Source organism: Erpetoichthys calabaricus, chromosome 3, assembly GCF_900747795.2.
Source record: "Erpetoichthys calabaricus chromosome 3, fErpCal1.3, whole genome shotgun sequence".
Lineage (NCBI taxonomy): Eukaryota > Metazoa > Chordata > Cladistia > Polypteriformes > Polypteridae > Erpetoichthys > Erpetoichthys calabaricus.
In genome coordinates, this window is record NC_041396.2 from 203,603,594 (window position 1) to 203,630,204 (window position 26,611).

A 26,611-nucleotide genomic window follows, 5' to 3' on the forward strand; every position below is an offset into this window, starting at 1 on the left:
GTGCGTCCAGAAACAACGCAGGATGCACTTCAAGGCAGAGAAGGTTTTATCAGTTGCTCCTCTACACAATAACCACCATTGTGAGCCCTCTCATACCTACATGGTAGTATTTTTTGGAGGACATTTGAGATTAGTATGCTTAGAGGATTGTATATGGATAACGTACTTGCATCTTGTGAACAATCACGTTTCAAATTTAACTTCTCAGTGACACCAATTTTGTTCAGAGAAACCTACACAATTTTCCACACCTCCAGTCCATTCCTATTCCTGAGGAAATACTGATCAGTCTTGAAGAGTCAGACAGCATCTCAACAATATAGAAATAATCATCTCAAAGAATTTTCCTTTCAAATATCCTAATGTCCTAGTGGGAAAGGGTAATTTCAATTAACATCTCAGAAAAGGAGTGGAAGTCAGCCATACAAAGAATATACTCTAGCTCTATATGTGCAAAGCAGTCAATAATGCAAATTATAATCTTTCTCTCGTTTAAAATTGTTCAAAATGTATCCAGGTTAAGTTCCAACCTGCTAGTGTTGGAAGCTAGTTCTAGCCTCAGTAAGCCATGCTGTATGTTTTGGGAGTGTAACAAATTAAGATCATTTTGGACAGCCATTAATAGCTATATTTGATGTACTTCCAGATGGGCTTAAAGTAAAGAAGGACAAATTGATTGTAACTACCTGTAACTCACCACTAATACGTAGACTTATCCCACTTAACTAAGTCTAAGCCATCCACCTGTCAACTGGACCCCCTCCCTACAGTTCTGGTCAAAGCCTGCCTCCCCTCTCTGGTCCCTCTTATTTCTGCTATAATCCACTCTTCTCTCACTACTGGTACTGTTCCTTCGTCTTTTAAAACTGCTGCAATAACCCCAATACTGAAAAAATCTGGTGCCAATCCGACTAATTTCAGTAATTTTCGTCCTATTTCTAATCTACCCTTCATTTCCAAAATTCTTGCAAAAATTGTGGCTATTCAACTTCATTCTCATTCATCTCAAAATAATCTGTATGAACAGTTCCAGTCTGGTTTTCGTCCCCTCCATAGTACAGAAACGGCACTTATAAAAATTACTAATGACCTCCTTATGGCAGCTGATTCTGGTTCAATTACTATTCTCATCCTCCTTGATCTGAGTGGAGCCTTTGACACTATTTGTCACACTACTCATCTCAATAGATTATCTTCGATTGGCATTACCCACACTCCACTAGATTGAGTGTGGCCTGAGAGGTAGGATCTGAACCAGTTTGTTCAGCTTAAAACTTTCACATCCCAATCCACTGCTGTTATTTCACATGTGCCCCAGGGCTCTGTCCTGGGACCCCTCCTTTTCATTATTTACCTCCTTCTCCTTGGTAATATCTTTCGTAAATATGACATTAGCTTCCACTGTTATGCTGATGACACCCAGCTCTATCTCACTAGCAAACCTACTGCTTCCTTTCCAACCTCCTCACTTACTGATTGCATAGCAGAAATCAAATCCTGGTTTTCTTCAAATTTTCTTAAATTAAATAGTGACAAAACTGAGGTTCTCCTCATTGGTACAAAATCAACATTATCCAAAACTTATCATTTTTCATTTGTTATTGATAATTCCTCTGTGTTTTGTCTATTGTTCGGTGTCCTTGAGTGTTTAGAAAGATGCCTACAAAATAATAATAATAATAATACATTTTATTTATAACTGGAAGAATCCCAACTCACCTTTTATAAGTCAGTGGGTAACTGACGTTCTTTATAAACTGAAAATGAAAAAAAAATCCAAATCTGTTCAAAACTTAAAAATTATGGCAAGAATTAATTTAGAAAAATAAAAAATAAGTATTCATTAAGGGGGAAAATAATGGTTTTGTTTTTAGTATGTTTATTTTTTGTCTCCCTATGCCCTTGGACCTCTTTTTTTCCTCTCAGGTGGGGGGTGAATTCTTGCCCTGGGAGGTTTTGAAGTTATTTGTTGCATAGGTTCTGCATATTTTATTTGATTGTATACTATGTTACTTTCTTGAAATAAAATTATTAAACAATAAAAAGCACATGGATATGAAAATGTATATATGGAACAATCTATAAGCACTAAAAGATGCAATGATTTAGTATATTTACAAAATAAAAATATTTAAGTATTAAAGTCTAAACCATATAATAAAATCTAATTTGTAGATCACAAAATATTAAATAGTCAGAACTGTACATTGATCTAAACTTCTTATACTTCAGTTTCTACCTTGTGCCCAGTCCAACTGGGTGGGATATGCTTCCAGCCCCAGCAATGCTTAAAATAATAAGCTAATCAGGGAATACAAGGACATATACAATGCATGGACTACTTTTTAAATTACAATATTTTTTTAAGATCCATGGTTTAGATACAAGAATAGGTTATAGTTTTGTAATAAACATGAAAACAAATTGCCTGGTTATCTGCATTATATCAAGAATAAAGTTAATATTGAGAGTTTTATTTCCAGTAATAAATTTGCTATTTCCTGTTTAATAGAAGTGTAAAAGACAGGTTTTTTTTTTTATTATTATTAACTGAATTCTCACCACCAGTATCTGCCATACACTTTTCTTAATTTCAGGCAATTGCCACTTTAGTGGCTTTTAGAAATATGCATTCATTCAATAATGACACAACCCTAAAGAATTTTAAAGCAATGACTCATCAAACGTGTCCATCTGCAATGGTCTCCCACAAAGCAAAGGGATCAAACCAAAAATTAAAAGAATTTAAAGCAACCAGGATTTTAATGGCCGACTTCAAGCAAAGCACTTTGGCTCATGACCCCTATTAGGGAAAGATGTCTTTTGCAGTTCTATATTTTGATGTATTTCGACAGTGTTGAACTGAAAATATGTTATTAAGTATGTAGAATTCTAGGTTGAGATAAATATATTTCTTTTAAGTGCACTATTTCTAGTACTAAAATATTTGCAAAAATAGGAAAAATGTCACTATCTTATAATAAAAAAGTAAAAAGGGTGTTAATTCTGCTGGTTGGTGAAGAAAAACAAAGGTCTTAGCATAAATATTCTAGGCTCCAACTGAAACCCAGGTGATCTTACTAGGCTCAGCTCCGCACTTGTTTTTTTATAAAGTTGTTTTGACAACACCATTCTCAGTTCACAAATTAACACATTTAAAAGCATATTTCATCAGTTTCAAAACTAATAAAACCTTCTAAAGTTAGTCTTTTCGTATATCAATGTGCTTTCCCCAAAATCTTAAAAACTACTTATCCCTTAACGAAGAATTTTATTATGTTCACACTTTGCAATCTATGCATTGTAAGGATAAATAAATAAAATTCACTTTTGCCCTCCAGCTCTCCTTATCCTTTGCAAATGTACTAATTATTTTCTAAACTGCATTAATTTCATTATTAATTCTATTCATAGAAGATTATGAAACTATATTTTGGGATGAAAAATTGGAAAATTACATGTTTCAATATAATTATGACTTTTTTTTTAATATAAATTTTATTTCAAAAATACGTGTCAAAATTATTGCACCCAATTTCTCAAAAACATATTGTGGCCTCATCCTGTGTGAATAAAATCACATCTTTGTTTGATAAGACTGGAGAATACATTGAAAGGGATCTTGGACCATTTCTCTAAACAGAAATTATGACACTCTTTGATACTTAGTTTTTATGGACTGTCTCTTTTAATTCAAATCATAGCCTCTCAAATAACTTAAAGGATTTTTTTTTTTTTTTAAATCGGCTATTTACCTAGATATGTAGTGATGGCCGAGAAAAACATTTAATTTCACATCTTCATTGATAAGTTTCTGATATAAACATTGTCAATGGTGAACCAGATGGGGCAAATGCTGAACAGCAGCAAACAATATAAGATGCATGTCAGAATCTTAAGTTACTCACATCGCAACATTCACACATTTGTTATCTAGTCATACAGTGCATCCGGAAAGTATTCACAGCGCATCACTTTTTCCACATTTTGTTATGTTACAGCCTTATTCCAAAATGAATTAAATTCATTTTTTTCCTCAGAATTCTACACACAACACCCCATAATGACAATGTGAAAAAAGTTGGTTAAACAGCAGATGAAGCCCAAATACCTATCCCTTTGTGTAAAAGGAAAGGTATGCACAGCAAGTCCGACAGTTAGGGAGGGCGGGACAAGAGGCACATTACGATAAAACACCACATCATAACCACAAAAGATGTCCAAACGAAAGTGTCATTTACAGATGAGTTTTTGTTTGTTTTGTTTTTTTTTAACCTGGACACAACGAGTAGCAAACTGAAACTATATGTAATGCTCGCATTTACAAGTCAGTAGAAAATAAAGGCGTCTGTAACTTATAGGGTCATGTTCACTTTAGAAAGCACACAACCACTGTCAAGGAAGACAACTCCTCAGCAAAACTAACTATTTTGTGAGAGAAAAACAGAGGACACTATAATTGCAGCTGAGAATGTTTTGACAATTAACATGGTTTTTAGCATCTCAGAAATCACAAATTTATGATGTACATCACGAATGTATAAGTAATCATTAATATTGTGACTGCAACATATCCTGTTGAAAAACCTCTAAAACAGTGTTTCCCAACCTCGGTCTATACTATATAAGAGTTATTATATAGACTATTATACTACTATATTATATTATATTATATTATACTACTATTATGGGAATAATCTATTTTTTTCTTTCTAACAATATTTTCATCTTGATTTTCATTCTACTTTTGTAAATGTCCCAATTGTTTAATTGACGGCAACAATTATCGTGCAAAATGTTAATACTTTTACAGTTAAAACAAGCCTAGGCATTTTTGTTTTTTCCTTCTTTGCCATTATAAAACATATATAGCAGCTGTACAAATGTTTAAAAAGTTTTCTATGAAGTTTATTAAAATGTAGCGTTTTTGGTAAAATAAATTAATAAAGATTCTTCACTTTGAAGACACGTCCATTGTTGATTTACCACTACAGCTTCTGCTTTTTTGAAAAAAAATACGGTCCTTCTACATTTTAATAATGTTTGCTGTTGTTCAAGTTTGACCCCAATCAAGACCATGCCATCTCCGCTTTCCACGAAAACACAAGATTAACTTTTGTTCTTGGCCATCACTATAAACAACGCAAGAAGAGTAACAGATACAAAAATTTCTTAGGTGTAGCGTTTCTTTAAAAAATAAACACAGGAATAGGCTGCGCATATTGACATATGTGCATTTCATGCTATGAAAACGAGAACCTGGCATAAAGACCTTCTTTGTAAACAAGTGTTAATGGCCTTCCCCCTTTTTATTTTTTATATATAAACAAAAGTATGTAACTGGTGTAATTTTTTCCTTCTTATAAACTTACTTTATATTTAATCGTACAAATTTATAACTTAGAGGTATGGGAATTTTAGAGTTCCTAATTTTCATTCCATATCCATCCATCCATTTTCCAACCCGCTGAATCCGAACACAGGGTCACGGGGGTCTGCTGGAGCCAATCCCAGCCAACACAGGGCACAAGGCAGGGAACCAATCCTGGGCAGGGTGCCAACCCACCGCAGGACACACACACAATCAACATTATTACTTTTCCGTTACAAAGCATTAGGCATGAATAAGAAACTGAAATCCAAAGACAGATGAACACACACGCACACTCAAACAAAACCATAAAACTCCCCATCATACCATGTAAAAATGTGAAGGAGGGAGATAGAGAAATATAACCTTTAGCTTTAACTATTATGAGTTCAGTACTTCACAGTTTAAGACCCAAAAAATACCCAAATCATTCCACTTCCTGGTAAGCCTTAAAAAACTGATAATGTTGACTTTTTCATCTTTCTACTATATCTTGAATATTTGAATAAAAAATATTTTTATTTTGGATTAATAAACAGCAGATTGCAGTTACATGTTTAATGTGCAATATAAATTAGAAAAAAATACGGTACATGAGCACCAATAATGCAAAGCAATGCATATTTACCTAATTAAATTGCTTGTGCATCATTCACATAAATTCATTTTTTAATATCTTAAAAAATACCTACTCTGGCCTGTAGACTGGCAGCCAGTAAACCAATCTTCCTCCCATGACAAGGTGCTTAGCAGCAAAGTTCAATAAATCTATGAAAATATCACTGAGATGATAGGCCATTGAAGCAGGAATATGGTTTTCTCCACTGTTAGAGAGGAAAAAATTAAGCATAAATTGTAAATGAAACTAATTTCAATGATGTTTACTATTATTAGACCTTGTAATACAATAAAAAGTAATGCATATAGATTTAGTGATGCTCCAATTGATTGGCCATCAATCTAAATCGGCTGATTTTCACTTCAATAAAGACTCGATTGATCAGTAAAAATGGCCAATCACAAAAAAACAATTTTTCTAAGCATATTTTTGTTCAAAGTTTATGATAAGGTAGTTGAACTGCTCCTTTACACAAGGTATTATGGTAGTTCAGCTAGCACATGTAAACAGACAGTAACAAGGCAGACGTTACCAAAGAGACAGAAGACTGGAAGACTACCCTTACATTAAAGAAAGTGGAGTAATAAACTGAGAAAAGGGAATCAGAGGAGTCATCCTGTGCAATTAGACAAACAATAAGAAAAGATACTTTAATGAATTCAAGCCTTTTTATTGTATTCTTTAATTAAATGTGCACTGCTTATCGGAATTTGGATGGTGAGTAAGGTTATGTTTAGTATAGCAACTCAAAATTTTCAATTAGAAAAAGAAAAGATAAAAAAAGAGTAACATTGCTGCTTAGTAAACAATAGCCTTGTTAGCTTAACAACAAAACTTGTTCATTTTATTTGTAAATGTGTTAAGCATATTAGCCTTGTATCTTCTCGATCAACATCTCAAGAACTTTTGATAGATTTGTGGCTTTTTTTAAGGATACAGTATAAGTTTTGGTAAGAAACTAAGCACTGTATAATTTGAATAGTTAATATTTATAATTATAGCTCACAAATCAGGAATGTCTAGCTGATACACTGTAAAAAAGAATAAAACACCTGTATAAATATAGTAACTACTAGGGGGCCCTGCCCCCTGCTCGCTTTGCTCACCAACCCCCGGGTTTGGTCCTGTGGAAATACAATGTAAAGTGTTTTTTTTTTTCATGGGAATTGTTACATATGCATTATGTTCACTTTTTATTTTAAAATTTCAGTAAAAACAATATTTGGAATGAACTTTTCTTCAAGATCGCACTGAATTTTGATTCCTTGTTTGGTCTTACAGCATGATAATGTAACATATAACTGGCCGTGAGTGAATATCATTTCTTTGTCTCTTATAAATAAACCGACTTTTTCAAATGTATGTCCTTGTGAGTTAATTGTCATTACAAAAGCTATTCTGACAGGAAACTGTAAACGGTTTAATACGAATGGCATATCAAGATCTCCTTTTTGCCCAAATACCATTTCAAGTTCCTGTAATAAAAATAAGACTTTCTGAGAAAACATAAAAGTGGGAATATCCAGAGCCGATGCAGCCGGTGGCATTGGTCTCAAGAAGCTGCGGATTTCTGGCCGTTGTGGATTGCACATCATTGTAAGAAATAAATCTGGCCGACCGACAGTTCTGGATATTGCCATTGCATCATTTTACAACTGTAGCAATGCTCTTGGACTACCTTGATATGATGATGGTAATATTACTGCTTTACCAATTTTGAATTTGTCTCAACTATTGATATTTGAATTTTGAACGTGATCAATGAGACCTTGCATATGTTCAGTTCTAAGTTTAGCTTGATTCAGTTCAATAAAGAAGAGACAATTAGCTGCGACATTTACATACGCATTAATAATGTAATGTTGCGATAGATGTTGAGATGATAGAAGTTGGTTAAATACATGGGAACGTATCGCTAATTTTGACCAGAAATATTGTGTGGGTGTTAATTGTTTTTATGAATGCATTTGTTTCATATTGTACAACCATCCTGTTTCGCCATCTGGGAAAAGCAAAAGAAAGAGTAAAGGGTCAGCATGTGGCGATGTATTTGACATAAATGACGAATCATGTTTTGCCTTTGGATATACACAAATATCTACTCTGTCTTTGATATCTACGCCTTTAGAAATTATTATCGCTGACAATTCATCATATGTGGGTTTATTATAAATGCGACTGTGATCTTTTGGATTCATATAGAAATCCAAGAAAATTTCTTTGTTCGTGTTTGCTGATAAATTTTGTGTAAAGTGTGATACTTTTCGACATATGGATTTGTATCCATTATTGGCTGTATAATTTCTATTACGTTGGATCGTTTAACTCTTTCAATTCTATGTTGCATCGCTTGTCTGTGATCATAAAGATGCACCTGACCAAATTGTGTTTTTTTCGAAATTAAACTTCTCATAGCTGTAATTGTTGCGGGAACACAGATTCTCATAGCGTATGGCCCATTATTGTGTGAATTTCCCCTTGGGGATTAATAAAGTATCTATCTATCTATCTATCTAAATCAACGCTTTGTGCATTGAATGATGGTAACACAAAAAGATTATTGTAGACGCGTATATTTTGGCTGTACTGTTTGTGGATTTCACTTTCACCAAACAACAAATCTTAATTCTTGCGGAAACGCCTCTTCATTGGGAAGCAGTAGCACTTTTCCCTGATAGCAACACGAATTAGACAATCTACAAGTCTCCGACTTAAACTTTAAAGCCTTACAATATCTACATACTTCCGACATATCACCTATGTCCATATATTTAATCTCTTTTTGATGTTATTTCACCTAGTAATAATTTTCAGTTGTTTGCGTGAATGCGATCTGTAGTCTCTTTTGTTTGACACTTTTGAATTTTAGTACTGTCATATTTTTTAACTTGCTCTGCGTGTGTATCGCACCAAGGTTTTTTTGGAGCCTTTCAAATTCCACTGCTTTCATAATCTGTACACTGCTCTGCATGTGTATGGCGCCAACATTTTTGAATGGCTATATGAAGTTCTACTGTGTCTTTTACTCTTTCTCTTTTATTTCTGACCCCTGTGGACCTGCCTTTGTCTTTTATTTCTGACCCCATTTAGACCAGCAAGGTTTTCAATTCCACTTGTTCCAGGCTGATTATTACTTTCCTTGCCTAAGTCACCATCTCACGGGAACATGCTTCTAATGGATGTCAGTATGACATGACTTGACACTGTCGCGGGAAGTGAAAGTGTCTCTGCCTCTCTGAAGTGTGTTTGTGTCTCTTCATTATTTTAACTGGAAAAAAAAGCTGTATTCCAATTAATGATTAAAAATTATTCAAAACTGTAACTGCATGTATATTTACATTTAAGCAGTGTTTAACTGCCCATATCAATTAATTGAATCACATGTGAAAAGACAATTTCCCCTCAGGAATTAATAAAGTGTACCGAATGCCGTGAGAATACCTATTTTTGCTAGACAAATGGTGAAAACTACTTTTTTAAATAAAGAGTTGCAAAATGAAATATGCATTTTAAGGTCACTGAACAATAAGCCCACAGAATTTTATTTTGTAAATAAAAATGAACATGTTAATACTTTAATACAGAACATAAGGCCTCTACACGTCTTGTTATGCAGTAACTTAATGTAAAAAGTTTTTTAAAGGTATTAAAAAAAATCATAATTGGTATCAGAATGTTCAATTCAGTAATATGTTATGTCAACTCTGAAAAATCTGATCAGAGTATCTCTAAGATTTATTATTGAGCAGTGTGTGAGAAGACAATAATTTCGAACATTAATAAACAATATCCATAAAAAAATGTATCCAGTCATGTATAATGAGCTCAACTGTTTTTAAGCTTATGAGAAATCTAAAGCACTTTGTAGTTACTGCAAATGCATCTAGACAATAATGAAAAAAGCAGCGGTGATTTTAATCAATGTTAAAAAAAATAATAATAAAGAAATGCCAAATGAGATATCTACTAAATTTGTCCATAAACAACAATAAAAGCAAATAGTTTAGTAGTATATACTGCATGTCAAAAATATATTGCATTTGAATATTGCATATTTGATCAACTGAAACAGTAATCTGCTTTAATCAGTAGATCAGATCCTGAAAAATACAACTTTCAAAACTTTTTGTAGTTAGCAGCAGTAGCAGTATACAGTAGCAGTATGAGAGAAAACTATTTCTAAATGATTCAAATAGATTCTTTTACAAATTAAATAAAATATTTAGATATTAAATTATTTTTCCTAAGCTAAATAACAGCAGAGTTTTAGTATCACTCAGTAATTTACTGCTCCGGATTTTAAAGATAAAGATAAATATATACATATATATATATATATAAATATAAAGAGACAATATAAAATAAGAAAATTGTACTTAAATGGTTATCTTTCTGTATGCAGAAAACAACAAGAAATGTGTTCTATCAAAAAATATCTAAATCAATCCCTATATGTTAATATTTTACAGAATAGGCACAATACCACCATTCTTCATTTGATTTAGCAGCTTCTCGTTGACAACCGATTTTTCTGGTTGATTCCCGAATACCATAAGGAGCTGAAATGAATTTAAAAAAAGTTTATTCTAAGAATGAACTACAAAATCAAGCAGAAATACTTTAACAATTGTTTGAGTTAGCTATAAGTTAGCTCTTAAACTTACGGTCTGTGATGATAGCATCAAACAGCATTTTTGGTACCCAAATTGATTTTGAAGCATCAGACACTAGAACATCAATATATGATTTTTCAGTATTATACTGTCGCAGATTGGCCCTGATATTCTCATCTGGCCCTCGCCATTTCTGGTTTTTCCTACTGGCCTTACCTATAAAAAAGCAAAAGGAAAATTACATAGGCTATAAGTACTAATATGCCCTAAAAATATTCTTCAGTAAGTTGAAACTACTCAAATGACTTACATGACATATCCTATATAAGTAAGAGTAATGTATACTTTTAATATGTTATTTGCATCACAAAGTCATAATCAGCTTTTTAAGACAAGAGTGAATAATCATAAAAATACAGAAATGAAGGATATCGGAGAGTGTTTCATTAAGGTAACTCTTTAAGAAATACTAATAATCAGCTGCTGTGTAATTCAGTGTTCAGTATGAGTGCACCTAAAAATGTAATCAAAGTAAAATCAAAGGAAAGAAAACTGAACATGTCTGGGGAAAAAACTGGGAAAATGTTAATCATTTACTTATGTTATGGCTTTCTTAATATTAAAGTTATATTTTAATGTAATATTTATTGAACTCAAATGTTTATATGTATATAGGTAAAGTTCCTCAACCTTAAGATTTAGCTTAACCATATATTAACCATTTATCAAATCACAGGGATGGAGACACTATCGAGTTGACAATTAAGTATAGGCAGACTATCATGTTGACAATTAAGTATACCAAGTGTAGGCCTCTAATAAAGTAACAAACAACTTGCAATATTCACACAAACCCTTATTCATGTTAAAAAAGTAAAAGATAAATGGGTCAGGTATCTGCCTCTGCAGTAGAAGTGTCCAAGTTGACAGTTTCTTAAAAAATAATTAATTGAAGCCAAAAAATTAACTCTTTAAAAATAAAATAATTTCAGCATTTCTGCATGAAGTGTGAGCTAATAAAAACATTCAAAAAAGGATCATCTCCGATTTGTTTTCTTGTGATATACTGGAGTACATTATCATATCGACTGGTCAGAAATTAATCCGTTCACTTTTATATATTTGGTTAAGGGCTAGTTCTCAGTTTACTGACCAAGGTAGATTTGATCATTCCTCTTGCCAGCTTACTTTGCATTTCAGAACAATATGATCAAGGAGAACCATGAATTAAGATGGCTGAAGGCATAAAAAGGATTTGGGTTAGACATTGAGAGAGAGCACTAGGGGTTCATGGAAAAATGTTTAACTGAAACATGTTTTATTGTCCCATTAGATTAACAAATTCTAAAAAAAAATGTTTATATCTGCTTGTTTTGAATGTCTGTATGCCAGAGTATTTTTACACTCATTGCATATTAGTGTATTAGTGCTTAATATTATATTGGTATTTAAAATCTGGAATTGTTAGTTGCATGGAAACCTGGAAGATTATTTTCTATATTACATAGGATATAAAAAGTATGTTAGAACTGGAATGTCTTGCATAATAAAACCTTTACATTTTTATTCAAAGTATAGGACACGTAACAAGCATTTGTTGTAATGTATTACTTTCTTATGAATAACTAGCACACAAATAACACGTATTACATTTATTAAAGAGCTTAAATCATTATGGGATTTTAAACTGCAAGGTTCAATATGAATTTCCTTGCAATTTTCTAGTTTTACTTTGAATGGCAAAATGGTTGATGTGAAGGTGCCATATAATAATACCATACCAATTCCATGAATTGTGTTGTAATCGATGTCTGTACCAAAAACGTAACATCCAAAATGCGAGCATGCAACAAGAAGACTACCTGTTGAGGAAAAAAAGAAATACTGTCAGCATATTGATGGTATGAAACAATTTTTTTAATGCTAAACTGGCATTTTTTTTTTCACTAAGTAAAAAAATGAATAAAAGATATATAAAAAATATACATTTTTAATTACAGATTTATAAATGTTTTGTTGAATTAAAATTTCTCCTTTGCATGATAAAACTCTACTAATGCATCCTGACTTTTCAAAAGAATTCTTCTAAACTGAATCTATACATATTAATAAAAGGCAAAGCCCTCACTGACTCACTGACTGACTGACTGACTGACTGACTCATCACTAATTCTCGAACTTCCCGTGTAGGTGGAAGGCTGAAATTTGGCAGGCTCATTCCTTACAGCTTACTTACAAAAGTTAGGCAGGTTTCATTTCGAAATTCTACGCGTAATGGTCATAACTGGAACATATTTTTTGTCCATATACTCTAATGGAGGAGGCGGAGTCACGTATCGCGTCATCACGCCTCCTACGTAATCACGTGAACTAAAAACAAGGAAGAGATTTACAGCACGAGTCAAACGCGGGAACGAAGGTAAATGACGTTAATTTTTGACTGTCTTTTAATACTGTGTAAGCATACATATTAACACATGTGCAATTAAACATGTGCATTTACAGGGTGATTTCTCAGGCTTAAAAGCTCGCCTTTTACTAAAAAGGTAAATGCAAAACTATTTTCAATCATTCTATGATCTGCTTCTCACAACTGAAGGCACCGTGGCTGATGGTAAATGACGTTAATTTTTGAGTGTCTTTTAATACTGTGTAAGCACACATATTAACACGTGCAATTAAACGTGTGCATTTACGGGGTGATTTCTCAGGCTTAAAAGCTCGCCTTTTACTAAAAAGGTAAATGCAAAACTATTTTCAATCATTCTATGATCTGCTTCTCACAACTGAAGGCACCGTGGCTGATGTTACGTCACTTGCTGTCCAACCATAAGCTTTACCTGGTAGGTAACCGGACACTCACTTCACTCCCTTTCGGGAATCGAAGCTCTGAGGTTTTCTTTTGTTCTTAATTAAAATTTAAAAGCAATACTTCACCGCTGCTAAGCCCCTCTAGCGCTGACGTCCGAGGTTCGATTACCGTAAGCAAGTGCAGTGAGTGTGTAATTACATTCACGGCATTCGTAGTCTGATTCACAATCTGATTGTATGGGTGGTTACCTACGAGGTAACGCTTATACTTGGCCACCAAGTCAGGTCGAAGTGATCACTCGAGTAAAGGCAGCTTCACAAAAAAACAGATACTTAACAAACTGTTATTAGTATATTTTCCCTCAATTTAAAAACGTTTTATTTTCTTCTTAATAAAAATTTAAAAGCGGTACTTCGCCGGTGCGAAGCGCGTTGATTTGACCGACTGACACATACAGACATATTCATGAGTGCAGGTACTTCGGAAAGAAAGCACCGTGTAAACCTAAAGTTTAAATTAAGTTCATAGACCTACAAAAGGTTGCCATTCATTTGAGGCAAGATTGCTTTTCTTCTGTACAACTATACGTTGCATTCTCAAGAGTGTGCTTGCACGGCTTCAGATATATATGTATATATATATATATATGTGTATGTCTATATATAAATATGTAAGCTTATAAGTACTGCCTTACTTCTCTTTAAGAAAGGAAGATGTAATGATACTTGATTTAAACGATTCCATGTCTTCCTGGGTTTGCGTAGCTTATTGTCAATATCTTTACACCTGTTTTTAAGACTTATTTACTGAAACGGGCTTTCACGAAAAAAGTTAGGGCTTTGCTACAGGATACACCCTCCACAAGTTAAGCAAGTAAAAATAAAATATATATTTCTGTTTTATTTAAACCTTTTAAGTTCGTATGCATAGCCCCATTTGGCTGTTTAATTTTTTTTTTTCTTTCTTCAGTAATATTTAATCTCCTTAAAGAAAAAGAACATATCCATTTTACTTTTTTTGTACCTCTTTAGTAATATTTTAGTGTAAAAGGATAACCAGTATTTAAACCTTTTATGTTACTTTATACATTTATTTTACACAATGTTGAAAAATTAATAAGAAAGCTACATATTTTGGCAGCTGCTGCTTTCTTTTTCAATGAAATGAAAAAAGCTCTCCAAGACAAAACGTCAATGAAGAAGAAACAGTTTGCACTATCTAAAAAGGAGAAACCCTCATTTATAAAACTTTGCTGCAGATGACTTAGCTTATTGTCAATATCTTTACACGTTTTTTTAAGACTTATTGACTGAAACGGGCTTTCACGAAAAAAGTTACGGCTTTGCTACAGGATACACCCTCCACAAGTTAAGCAAGTAAAAATAAAATATATATTTCTGTTTTATTTAAACCTTTTAAGTTCGTATGCATAGCCCCATTTGGCTGTTTAATTTTTTTTTTTCTTTCTTCAGTAATATTTAATCTCCTTAAAGAAAAACAACATATCCATTTTACTTTTTTTGTATCTCTTTGGTAATATTTTAGTGTAAAAGAATAACCAGTATTTAAACCTTTTATGTTACTTTATACATTTATTTTACACAATGTTGAAAAATTAATAAGAAAGCTACATATTTTGGCAGCTGCTGCTTTCATTTTCAATGAAATGAAAAAAGCTCTCCAAGAGAAAACGTCAATGAAGAAGAAACAGTTTGCACTATCTAAAAATCAGAAACCCTCATTTATAAAAGTTTGCTGCAGATGACTTAACTGAAAATAAATGAATAGTTCCTATGTGTATAATACATATTTATCTATTTTACTTATGCCTTTATTCCACCAACTTACAACATCTGAGGTACAATTTGTTACATTACTTTTGTTTTTTGCAGCACAGGCAGGTGAAGTGACTTCCTCACGGTCACACAGTGGTGTCAGTACCAGGATTTGAACTGACAAGCTCCGGGTTTACTGAAATATTACTGAACAAAGAAAAAAAACGAAAACGGGCAAATACGGCTATGCATACAGATGTCCATCCGTCCATTATCCAACCTGCTATATCCTAAATACAGGAGCCAATAAGTACATATGTTTATATACAGTATATATACACAGTGTATATATATATATATATATATATATATATATATATATATATATATATGTATGTATGTATGTGAATTTATGTATGTATATATGTATGTCTATATATATATATATATATATATATATATATATATATATATATATATATATATATATATAGATATGTAAATTTGTATATGTATATATATGTTTATGTGGATGTGTATATACGTATGTATATGTAGATATGTGTATATGTAGATATGTATATATATATATGTATATGTATATATATGTTTATGTGTGTCTGTATATTATATATATATATATATATATAAAAGACAGCAACACTCATAACAATGACAACACAATTACATTGACAATCATGTTACGTTATTTTTAAAATGTTTCCTTTTTTTTTTTTCATAACCTCTTTAACACACTACTTCTCCGCTGCGAAGCGCGGGTATTTTGCTAGTCAGCTTATAAGTAAGTACATCTGGGCTGCACATTCCGCATTACTTTCAAACTGCACTGCCAAGTGTACAACTACGCAACAGTCATGAATCTGGGCCATAAAATATACAAAGTTAATTACAATGTCATGCCCTCCAACTTTACTCTTCATATCTTCAAATAATTTACTACTCAAAAACTAACAAGTGTGTACACACTTTGGAACTAAAGGTATGTGTTATACTCTGCGTGCAGTGTGAACATTCTTCCACTACTGGTGAGTTAATGCAATTTACATTACCAAGAAAAACTTTTAACTGTGTTTGATCGCCTATTAAAAAAAATTCATTTAGAAATAATAAAAAAAAAAAGAAGTGTTATCGCCAACGATTATAAATATTCTTAGAAGTCATGTCAACAGTTGAATACATGATGCAAAAATTTTAATGAAAAGTAAATTAATTCCACATATTTCAACAACTTAGAACATTCTTACTAAGGTAACAAAAACAGCTTTAAATAAACTTCTTCACTCCAAAGTCAATATTTTTACATTTGCACAACTTGTTTGACTTAATGATGTCAAAATAAAACATAACTAATATACAGGGTGTCTCACACATTTTTACATATCTGCTGCATATAGTATACTGGTCATTGTCTTAGCACGTATAAAGTGTGCTGAACCTACTAGAGTTGTATATTTCAGGGGCATTAGCTAATTAAAAAAAAAAAAATACCCAGGGCAGGGAAGTGAAACCAAAGTATTTTGGAAAAATGATTACTTCTTCCACAATTTACTGTTGTGGTATGATTACTACAGACAGACTGTTGTGAGCTGTGCTCACTGCAAGTAGCAGCCAGGTTGATTAAATGAGTAAATGAGTTTCCCTGTATATACACTACCGGTCAAAAGTTTTAGAACACCTCAGTTTTTCCAGTTTTTCTTCAAATGTAATCAGTTGAAAAGCCACAAATGACTAAAAATTGCGAAAAGGTAAGCAGTAAACTGCCAGAGGTTTAAATATAAAGTTTAGGTTAGCAAAAACTAAAAAAAGGAAATTTCAGAATATTACAAATGGGCCTTCTTCAGGAAACAAATAATAGGTTACAATCTACAGATGTTCTGCAGCAATTAAAGTAAATTAAGCTTTGCAATTTGAAGCAAACAATTTGCACAGGTGTCCCAATTTCAGTCAATTACTTAAAACCCCTTTATCTGTTTTAAAGTAGAGTTGGAACAGATTGTGTTACTATACCACACCTTCTGAGGCACTACTTGGACAATATTAAACAGTAGAAAGTTGTAAATTACAGTGATAATGGCAAGAAAAGGCCATTAACAAACGCAAAGAGACAGAGCATTATTAACCTTAGAAGTGTAGGCCTTTCATTTAGAGAAATTGCAAAAAAAAACAAAACCTCAAAGTGTCAATGAGTACAATGTCCTACACAATCCAAAGGCAATTGGACTCTGGAAGAAACTGTGATAGGAGGAGATCTGGCAGACCCAAAGTCACAACCTAATCAGAAGACAAGTTTCTGAAGGTCACCAGCTTACATGATAGACACCAAACAGCAAAACAGCTTCAAGCTCAGCTTAACAGTGGTCAAAAAAAGCAAGTCTCAGCTTTTATTGTAAAGAGGAGACTTTGTGGTGCAGGTCTGACAGGGCAAGTGACAGTAAGAAAGCCATTCCATGAAATACCAGCTGTGAACTACTACAAACTGGAAGAAAGTCTTATGGACCAACAAATCAAAATTCTAAATCTTTCATTAATTATGCAGGGTATTTGTACGTTGTTGAGTTGGTGAAAGGATGATTCCTCGGTGTGTGACACCAACTGTCAGACATGGAGGTAGAAGTGTGATGGTCTGGAGTTCTTCTACTGGAGGAAGAGTACGTGATTTGCACAGAATGACTGGCATTTGGCTGTTATATCAGCGAAAGGTGGCTATTTTGAAGAATCAAAAATATGTAAAATTTTGTATACTTAATGATGCTTCGACTTATTTTTTATTTGCAATTGTTTTTTGTTCTATGCCTTTATTTCATGAAACATTAAGACATTAAACTGTGAGCATTTCAATAAAAATTAAGGTGTTCTAAAACTTTTGACCAGTAGTGTATACTTACCAACACAGAAAACTTCTTGCATAAAATTTTTTTTTTTTTTTTCACAGACAACATTTGAGTTTGGCTCAACAGCACCCTCTAGAGACCACAACTCACATATGTAGCATCTGATAAAGGAGCGGGACATACAGCACATACTTATTATCAACATACTTACTAAAACTATTACATAATGTAATACATTTCCTGTTTTGCAATCACTCATTTAATATCTAATTATTTAAACAGATTTAAATACCTATAGAGAGGTAATGTTTCTGGGAAAAGGAAGAAAAGTCCATAAAATATAACTCGCCAAAAGTCAACAACACACTGGCAGAAAGTCTCAGTAATTTGAAAGATCAGTGCTGCTTTTTGTAGGAATGAGTCAGAGAAACATTTATGCAGACATCAAACCCTGATGAACCGATATCTACATAATAAATTAAACTGAATACAATAGATTATTCCTATGTGCATGTAATAGATTATAAAACTTGTACAACTATATTTGTTTCAGATCATTCAACTTTACTAAGATTTTATCCAACCATTTATACTCAAACATTTTTTTTGTTTTATATATAGCATATTCCATTGTTCTTCAAAGTACTGCCTACTCTAAACAATGTTAATTTCACTTCATACTTTTATCGATCAGTTTTAGTTATGATTGTAAAAACTGGACACAAATCATTTAGAAAGTAACAGAAATGGAGTAAATAATTTGAAGAGTGACAACTTCACCAAATTTAAGGGTGACAAGTTGATCACTCTAACTTAAAGATCTCTGGAAATTTTTGTATATCACATTTTATACAGTGACTAAACTTTTCATTATGATACAGCATTCAAAAATGTATATAGGAGTGTAATTTAGGATCTGCATTTACCAGGTCAAAAAAAAAAGCAAAGGAAACTTAGACATTACAACAGCACTGAGTTATTAACTGCCACTGAGCACAACTGCATTGACTTCTCTATGAAATCTTAAGTCTCCTAATAATATCCACCAATGATAGAAAAATATGAACTGTTAGATGTAACTGAAAGTTTCGATACCTGATCTGTCTAATTCAGGGTTGTGAAAACTGGAGTAATTACAAGTGCCAGACAAAACCCAACTTCAGGATGGAGGGACATTTCATCAAAAGGCATGCTTATGCACACATTCACACACAACCAATCATACTGGGTGAGATTTTTTATTCTAAATTTAAATAACCTGCATGTATAAGGGATGTGGGAGGAAAACTGGAGTATCTTAAAAAAACAGTGGAAGAACACCAGGCGGGGCTAACTGAGGTTGTGAAACAGCTGAGCTAAACACTATGTTACTGTGCCACATATTATTGGAATGCTGTTTTTAATGTAAACTGTTTAACAGGGACACACAACAATTATTTTCACTGGATAAAAGTAAATTTAAAGCACATTATTTCAGGGAACTGCAATTACTTCTTTTGTATCATAGCTTGACATGCATTCAACATTATTTTGCAATCACTAAGTTAATAAAATAAATAAGCTATACTTTGCTGAATGACTTAGATATAATCTTATGTTCTCCATTTACCACATGCAATCCTATATACCATCTGTATATCTATATATCATCTGTAGAAGTTGTGGTGCTCAAGAAAGAAAATACAGTACTACATCATCCTACATCAGTAATTGGTTCAGAAAGGCATGCCTTAACAAGAAAAAACCCTAAAAAAGCATTTCTTTTAAATGTATAAACTTTATTAATGCTACATGAAAGAAAAAACAATAAATTTTTACATGAGTGATGTCGATTTTACGCACTGTGTTCCTACATCCCGTGGGTTAAAATCCGTTCCTTGTCATGCACGATTGCCAATACTGTCATTCAACTCAAACCAAACCAAAAGCACAAGCAATGGAAGCAAACTTTTCACCCCCTTCATGATGTTTTACCATGCTAAATTTACCGTCTAACAATATACCATGATGCTTAAGGCTAGGAACGTTCTTCATAGCCATGTGGGCAAATATTAAAGTCACTAATGCAATACAAACAAGACACTGCAAATAGCACAAACACAAGTTTGAAATGAATTGACATGTGCAAACAAGAGTGTCAACCAACAACACCACCATCACACAGTGGAACTCAGAATTATTGGCTCCAAACACCAGGTAAATAAGACAATATTTTTTAAATTTATAAGCTTTTATTTGATTTTACACATTACAATATACTGTACAGTGATCCCTCGCTATATCGCGCTTCGCCTTTCGCGGCTTCACTCCATCGCGGATTTTATATGTAAGCATATTTAAATATATATCGCGGATTTTTCGCTGCTTCGCGGGTTTCTGCGGACAATAGGTCTTTTAATTTCTGGTGCATGCTTCCTCAGTTGGTTTGCCCAGTTGATTTCATACAAGGGACGCTATTGGCAGATGGCTGAAAAGCTATCCAGCTTACTTTCTCTCTCTCTCTCTCTCTCTTGCGCTGACGTAGGGGGGTGTGAGCAGGGGGGCTGTGTGCAGCTGCTTCCTGAAGGACAGGCTGCACGGAGCTTCGCATACTTAAAAGCTCAAAGGGCACGTATTGATTTTTTTTATCTGTCTCTCGCTATCTCTCTCTCTCTCTCTCTTCCTGCTCCTGACAGAGGGGGTGTGAGCTGCCGCCTTCAACAGCTTTGTACCGGCGGTGCTTCGCATACTTAAAAGCCGTATTGATTTTTTTTTTGACTGCTTGCTTTGCACTCCTTTGAAAAGGAAGATATGTTTGCATTCTTTTAATTGTGAGACAGAACTGTCATCTCTGTCTTGTCATGGAGCACAGTTTAAACTTTTGAAAAAGAGACAAATGTTTGTTTGCAGTGTTTGAATAACGTTCCTGTCTCTCTACAACCTCCTGTGTTTCTGCGCAAATCTGTGACCCAAGCATGACATTCTAAAAATAACCATATAAACATATGGTTTCTACTTCGCGGATTTTCCTACTTCGCGGGTGGCTCTGGAACGCAACCCCCGCGATGGAGGAGGGATTACTGTATTACTTTACATATTTTAACACTGGCTGACTGACATACGGTTGCGTAAACCAACTTAAGGCAATTTGTATTTTTACATATATTTTTAACAAAAAAAACACCATAAAATCGAATTCGATGTAACACAAATCGATGTATGACAGGGTATTACTGTAAGCTCAGAAAGAATATCAAGACTGTAGAGTAGAAATGGCAACTAACATTTCTGTTCAATCCATGAGAGTACAATTAGCATTTACACACCTATGAAGATTTCTGGACTAATTATGCAGTTTATTTAACTATTAACAAATTATATTTATACAGGACCTTTCCCCTGCTCAAAGTGGTGACAGGGTTTCTCAGTGCTGAAATGCTGCAATGCCTGCAATTTTTAAACTACAACAGTTCCTTTACTTGTATTTCGATATTTTATCAACTATTTGTGCTGTGATCACGAGTGTCAAAGCAGCTCAGTTTGTTTGTTTGTCTGATGACAGACAGGTGAAAAGCTGATGTAACAATAAAAGCTTGGCAAGAGGATTCAGAACTGGTCTGCCATCCATTGTAATGCCCAATGTTTGATCACTCTCAAATAGGATGGATGAATTGTCTGCTCTCATAGTGGGTTACAACTCACACAGTTGCAGGAGCATTTTGTATTTTATGGAGAGCTAGCTTAAACCCTGATATACCTGACACTGTTTTAATGCTGGATGGATTTCCTCTTATTTGAGCAGACAGAGACCCAGTACAGTGTGGAAAAAAGACAGGAAGGTGTCTGGTCATCTATGTGAATGAGGAATTGTGTACATGGGAGCATACTATGGTTAAAACTACAATTTGTATTTCAGATATTAAAATCTTGGCTGATGGAATTTATCCACGATATCTGGCAATGGAGACATCTTTATTAATGTCTGTATTCCTTCCTCTGCAAATGGGGACTTATCAATGTAAATGATTCACTCTGTTAGCATAGTGAATGAACAATTCTGATCCTGCAGTAATAATGTGTGGCGACTTCAACCACGTGACTTTCAAAGAAACAATGACAAATTTCCATCTGTTTTTGTCATGTTCAACTTGCAGAAATAACAAGCCGGGCCTGTTCTATTCAAATGTTAAAGATGCCTTTAACTGTAAACTTTTGGGCAGATCTGATCACAATCCAATTCATCTGTGTGTCATCTTTAATACTGTTAGTAGATGACAACCAATTCCACAATACTCAAGAGTTCTTCATCTCTGTCTATGTCTCCCGAGCTCCAATCACTATGATTAACCAACACCCACAGAACTTGTGATGCAGGAATAAGCTGTATATACTCTGAGAGCTGGCCGGTCACTACCATATCCGTGCTATATAGCAAGAAGCATAACATGCCTAATCCAGCAGTGAAGCCACAACATACAATAAATCTTGACACATCATTCAAGACACATCATACAATGAATAAACAAATAATTATTTTTATTATAGTCAGTTAATGTACACCTTGAACGTAAATAGTGTAGGTTTAAAAAAAAAAAAGTATACACCGTAAATTATTCAAAGCACATTGGGCAGCATTGTAAAGTGTGAGGTATAGTAGACATGCTTAAAAGTACATGAGTGAAAGTTCTGTGCATGTACGACGCAAATTGGGCAGATGTCACTACCCATCTGCGCTAATATCATCTAAAATTGCTACTATAGCTCTGTGATATCATACTGGCATCACATAGCATAACTGGGCACTGGAAAAAGAAAAAAAATGTCTTAACCTGCTGCATAGCAAATTTTCAGGGATAAATGTTGTTAAACACGGTCACTAGCACTATATAACCACTACTGCTTTTTCCATGATTTAAAATAGTTCATTTATGAATAACCTAATTAAGACACAGTTAAGAAGATCATTAATGAGAATGTTTCTGCACATTAGCCATCAATAGGAGTGTGACACTTTGCGGAGGTAAGACTCTCCTTCTAGGATTTATCTCACAGCAAAATGTACTTATGCCATTTATGTGAAAAATAAATAACACTGTCCTACTTAAACTGTGTTTCTCTATATTGGTACAATTTTTCATGATTACATGACAATTTGTTGATAAATGCAGCCACCTCACATGTCTGTCATAACAAAGCAAATACAGTTAGGTCCATAAATATTTGGACAGAGACAACTTTTTTCTAATTTTGGCTCTGTACATTACCACAATGAATTTTAAATGAAACAACTCAGATGCAGTTGAAGTGCAGACTTTCAGCTTTAATTCAGTGGGGCGAACAAAACGATTGCATAAAAATGTGAGGCAACTAAAGCATTTTTTAACACAATCCCTTCATTTCAGGGGCTCAAAAGTAATTGGACAAATTAAATAATTGGAAACAAAATGTTCATTTCTAATATTTGGTTGAAAACCCTTTGCTGGCAATGACAGCCTGAAGTCTTGAACTCATGGACATCACCAGATGCTGGGTTTCCTCCTTTTTAATGCTTTGCCAGGCCTTTACTGCAGTGGCTTTCAGTTGCTGTTTGTTTGAGGGCCTTTCTGTCTGAAGTTTAGTCTTCAACAAGTGAAATGCATGCTCAATTGGGTTAAGATCAGGTGACTGACTTGGCCATTCAAGAATTTTCCACTTCTTTGCTTTAATAAACTCCTGGGTTGCTTTGGCTGTAGGTTTTGGGTCATTGTCCATCTGTATCATGAAACGTCGCCCAATCAATTTGACTGCATTTAGCTGGATTTGAGCAGTATGTTTCTGAACACCTCAGAATTCATTCGGCTGCTTCTGTCCTGTGTCACACCATCAATAAACACTAGTGTCCCACTGCCACTGGCAGCCATTCATGCCCAAGCCATCACACTGCCTCCACCGTGCTTTACAGATGGATGTGGTATGCTTTGGATAATGAGCTGTTCCACGCCTTCTCCATACTTTTTTCTAGCCATCATTCTGGTAGAGGTTGATCTTGGTTTCATCTGTCCAAAGAATGTTTTTCCAGAACTGTGCTGACTTTTTTAGATATTCTTTAGCAAAGTCCAATCTAGCCTTTCTATTCTTGAGGCTTATGAGTGGCTTGCACCTTGCAGTGCACCCTCTGTATTTACTTTCATGTAGTCTTCTCTTTATGGTAGACTTGGATATTGATACACCTACCCCCTGGAGAGTGTTGTTCACTTGGTTGGCTGTTGTGAAGGGGTTTCTCTTCACCATGGAAATGATTCTGCGATCATCCACCACTGTTGTCTTCCGTGGACGTCCAGGTCTTTTTGCGTTGCTGAGTTCACCAGTGCTTGCTTTCTTTCTCAGGATGTACCAAACTGTAGATTTTGCCACTCGTAATATTGTAGCAATTTCTCGGATGGGTTTTTTCTGTTTTCGCAGCTTAAGGATGGCTTCTTTCACCTGCATGGAGAGCTCCTTTGACCACATGTTGTCTGTTCACAGCAAAATCTTCCACATGCAAACACCATACCTCAAATCAACTCCAGGCCTTTTATCTGCTTAATTGATAATGACATAACGACGGACTTGCCCACACCTGCCCATGAAATAGCCTTTGAGTCAATTGCCCAATTACTTTTGAGCCTCTGAAATGAAGGGATTGTGTTAAACAAATACTTTAGTTGCCTCACATTTTTATGTAATCGTTTTGTTCACCCCACTGAATTAAAGCTGAAAGTCTGCACTTCAACTGCATCTGAGTTGTCTCATTTAAAATTCATTGTGGTAATGTACAGAACCAAAATTAGAAAAAAGTTGTCTCTGTCCAAATATTTATGGACATAACTGTAGAAGTTTGCAGGCACTGTCCCAGTAGTGCATGTAGGAGCTGCTGAGAGATTCAGGTGCAATGTCACAAGTCTAAAAATCAAGAAAGTGGCGCAAATCTCAATTTTTTTTTTCAAGAGATGCATTGGATGAAAATAGGGTATAACATAAATGGAGTTGCCTGCCACATCTCCAGCAGCCAGAGTCGGGAGAAGGTTGACAAAGCTTGCTGCAGGAGTGAAGGAGGTAGTGACAAAGATAGACAGAGACAGAACACTAAGATGACAGAGTTGCAAAGTGCTATGTACTACTAGGTGTGCTTTACTGTAACTGTGGCTATGATGGGAAACACTTCTTGGAAAACATAACAAAATCCTCTTTTTTGCTGTTACTTATGTCTGAGGCTGTGTGTCTAAGGTGTTTGGGGAGCTGCAGTACTCCCTGGTGGCAACACTATATACAAGTTATTTATAAACATTTTAGTAGATGCCTTATTTGTTGCCATACCACAATAAAAAAATATTAATATAAATCACAATAGGATAAACCATTGATCCCTGAAATTCTGAAATGGAGGAAGCAGGTTCATAAATGAATGGATGGAAAAGTCATCAATGTGAACATTGTTACTTGGATCATTTTATACTTTTAAACATTGTTTAATAAACGATGTAAAAGTACATTATATTTTCCATCCATTACACGTAAATTATGTTGATCATGAAGTCATTGAGAATCACAATATTAACTTACAGTGCAACTTATCTGTTTGATACAACAATCATTTTAAAAACAGCACATCTAAAAACACACAAAAAATTTAAATTAACAAATTGCCTGAAGATATTACTAATAAATAAGAATCTTTTATTCCATTCTTATCTTAATCTGAAATATTAAATATATCACCTGTTCCAACAAATGGATCAAATACCAAATCATTGGCTTTAACTTTGCCATGGTTTGCCATTATAAATGACAAGCCTGCATCCATGCTGGTGTTTCCAATAAAGTGCCTTTTCTTCACACTGAAGGAACGGATTAAATCTCTTTGACCATCTGCAATCTTAAAAAAAATTAATTACTATTAAAAAAGAAAAAATAAACAAGAACAGAAAAATAACCTAGACATACTATAAACATTGAAAAGTTTTTTTTTTAAAGTACTAGTAATAATAAGATAATAAGAACGATGCGATAGCTAACTGGTCAATTCTTAACAATAAATAGCATGCTACAATTATTTAAATTACAGAGATATTTTTAAACCAATACTTACCCATCGGCCAAAATAAATATTCAATGGATGCGCAGGTATTCTGTTAGGGTCAGAACCATAGTCTTCCAGCAAGCAGAAGACATGTTCAGGATTTTTCAAATTTACTTTTCCTTGAAATGGCATAAACTCTAAAGCCTACTTGATAAAAAAAAATGAGTCTTATCAATTGATATTGTGATTCTTTAAAGTTTCTTTTATTTCAATACATTAAAAAGGAAAAAAATCCATTTGACTAACCATATTAAAAATCACTTCAGAAGAATTAAAATTAATATTACAAAGCGCCCTTCACAGAAGAAAATTTCCAAGAGAATACAGGTGAACCAGTTGGATATTAATTATATCAATTGTAGGACAAACTGCGCATTGCCCATTCTGCTAGGCTTTAGTGGTACATCAGGCTTGTTAAGTAGCAGATTTAACACACATCACCCAAAATCCACACAAAACCCTGAACTTAACTTCCAACGCAAGTAACTGTAC

The 26,611-nt window shown here is 33.9% G+C and overlaps 1 protein-coding gene across 2 annotated transcripts in view; it reads right to left on the minus strand.

Annotated features, from left to right (window-relative positions):
* The window catches only part of trmt11 (tRNA methyltransferase 11 homolog), a 106,998-nt gene that overhangs the window by 45,667 nt on the left and 34,720 nt on the right, over nucleotides 1-26,611 (minus strand). Inside the window, exons 6-11 of one of the 2 annotated variants that reach the window (XM_028797684.2) lie at nucleotides 26,129-26,263; nucleotides 25,759-25,915; nucleotides 12,385-12,465; nucleotides 10,655-10,819; nucleotides 10,474-10,549; nucleotides 6,064-6,195 (exon numbers count right to left, since the gene is read on the minus strand). In XM_028797684.2, coding sequence (XP_028653517.2) covers nucleotides 6,064-6,195; nucleotides 10,474-10,549; nucleotides 10,655-10,819; nucleotides 12,385-12,465; nucleotides 25,759-25,915; nucleotides 26,129-26,263 — 746 coding nt within the window. The remainder of the gene's footprint in view (nucleotides 1-6,063; nucleotides 6,196-10,473; nucleotides 10,550-10,654; nucleotides 10,820-12,384; nucleotides 12,466-25,758; nucleotides 25,916-26,128; nucleotides 26,264-26,611) is intronic. The other variant, XM_051924548.1, reaches the window with a different exon arrangement.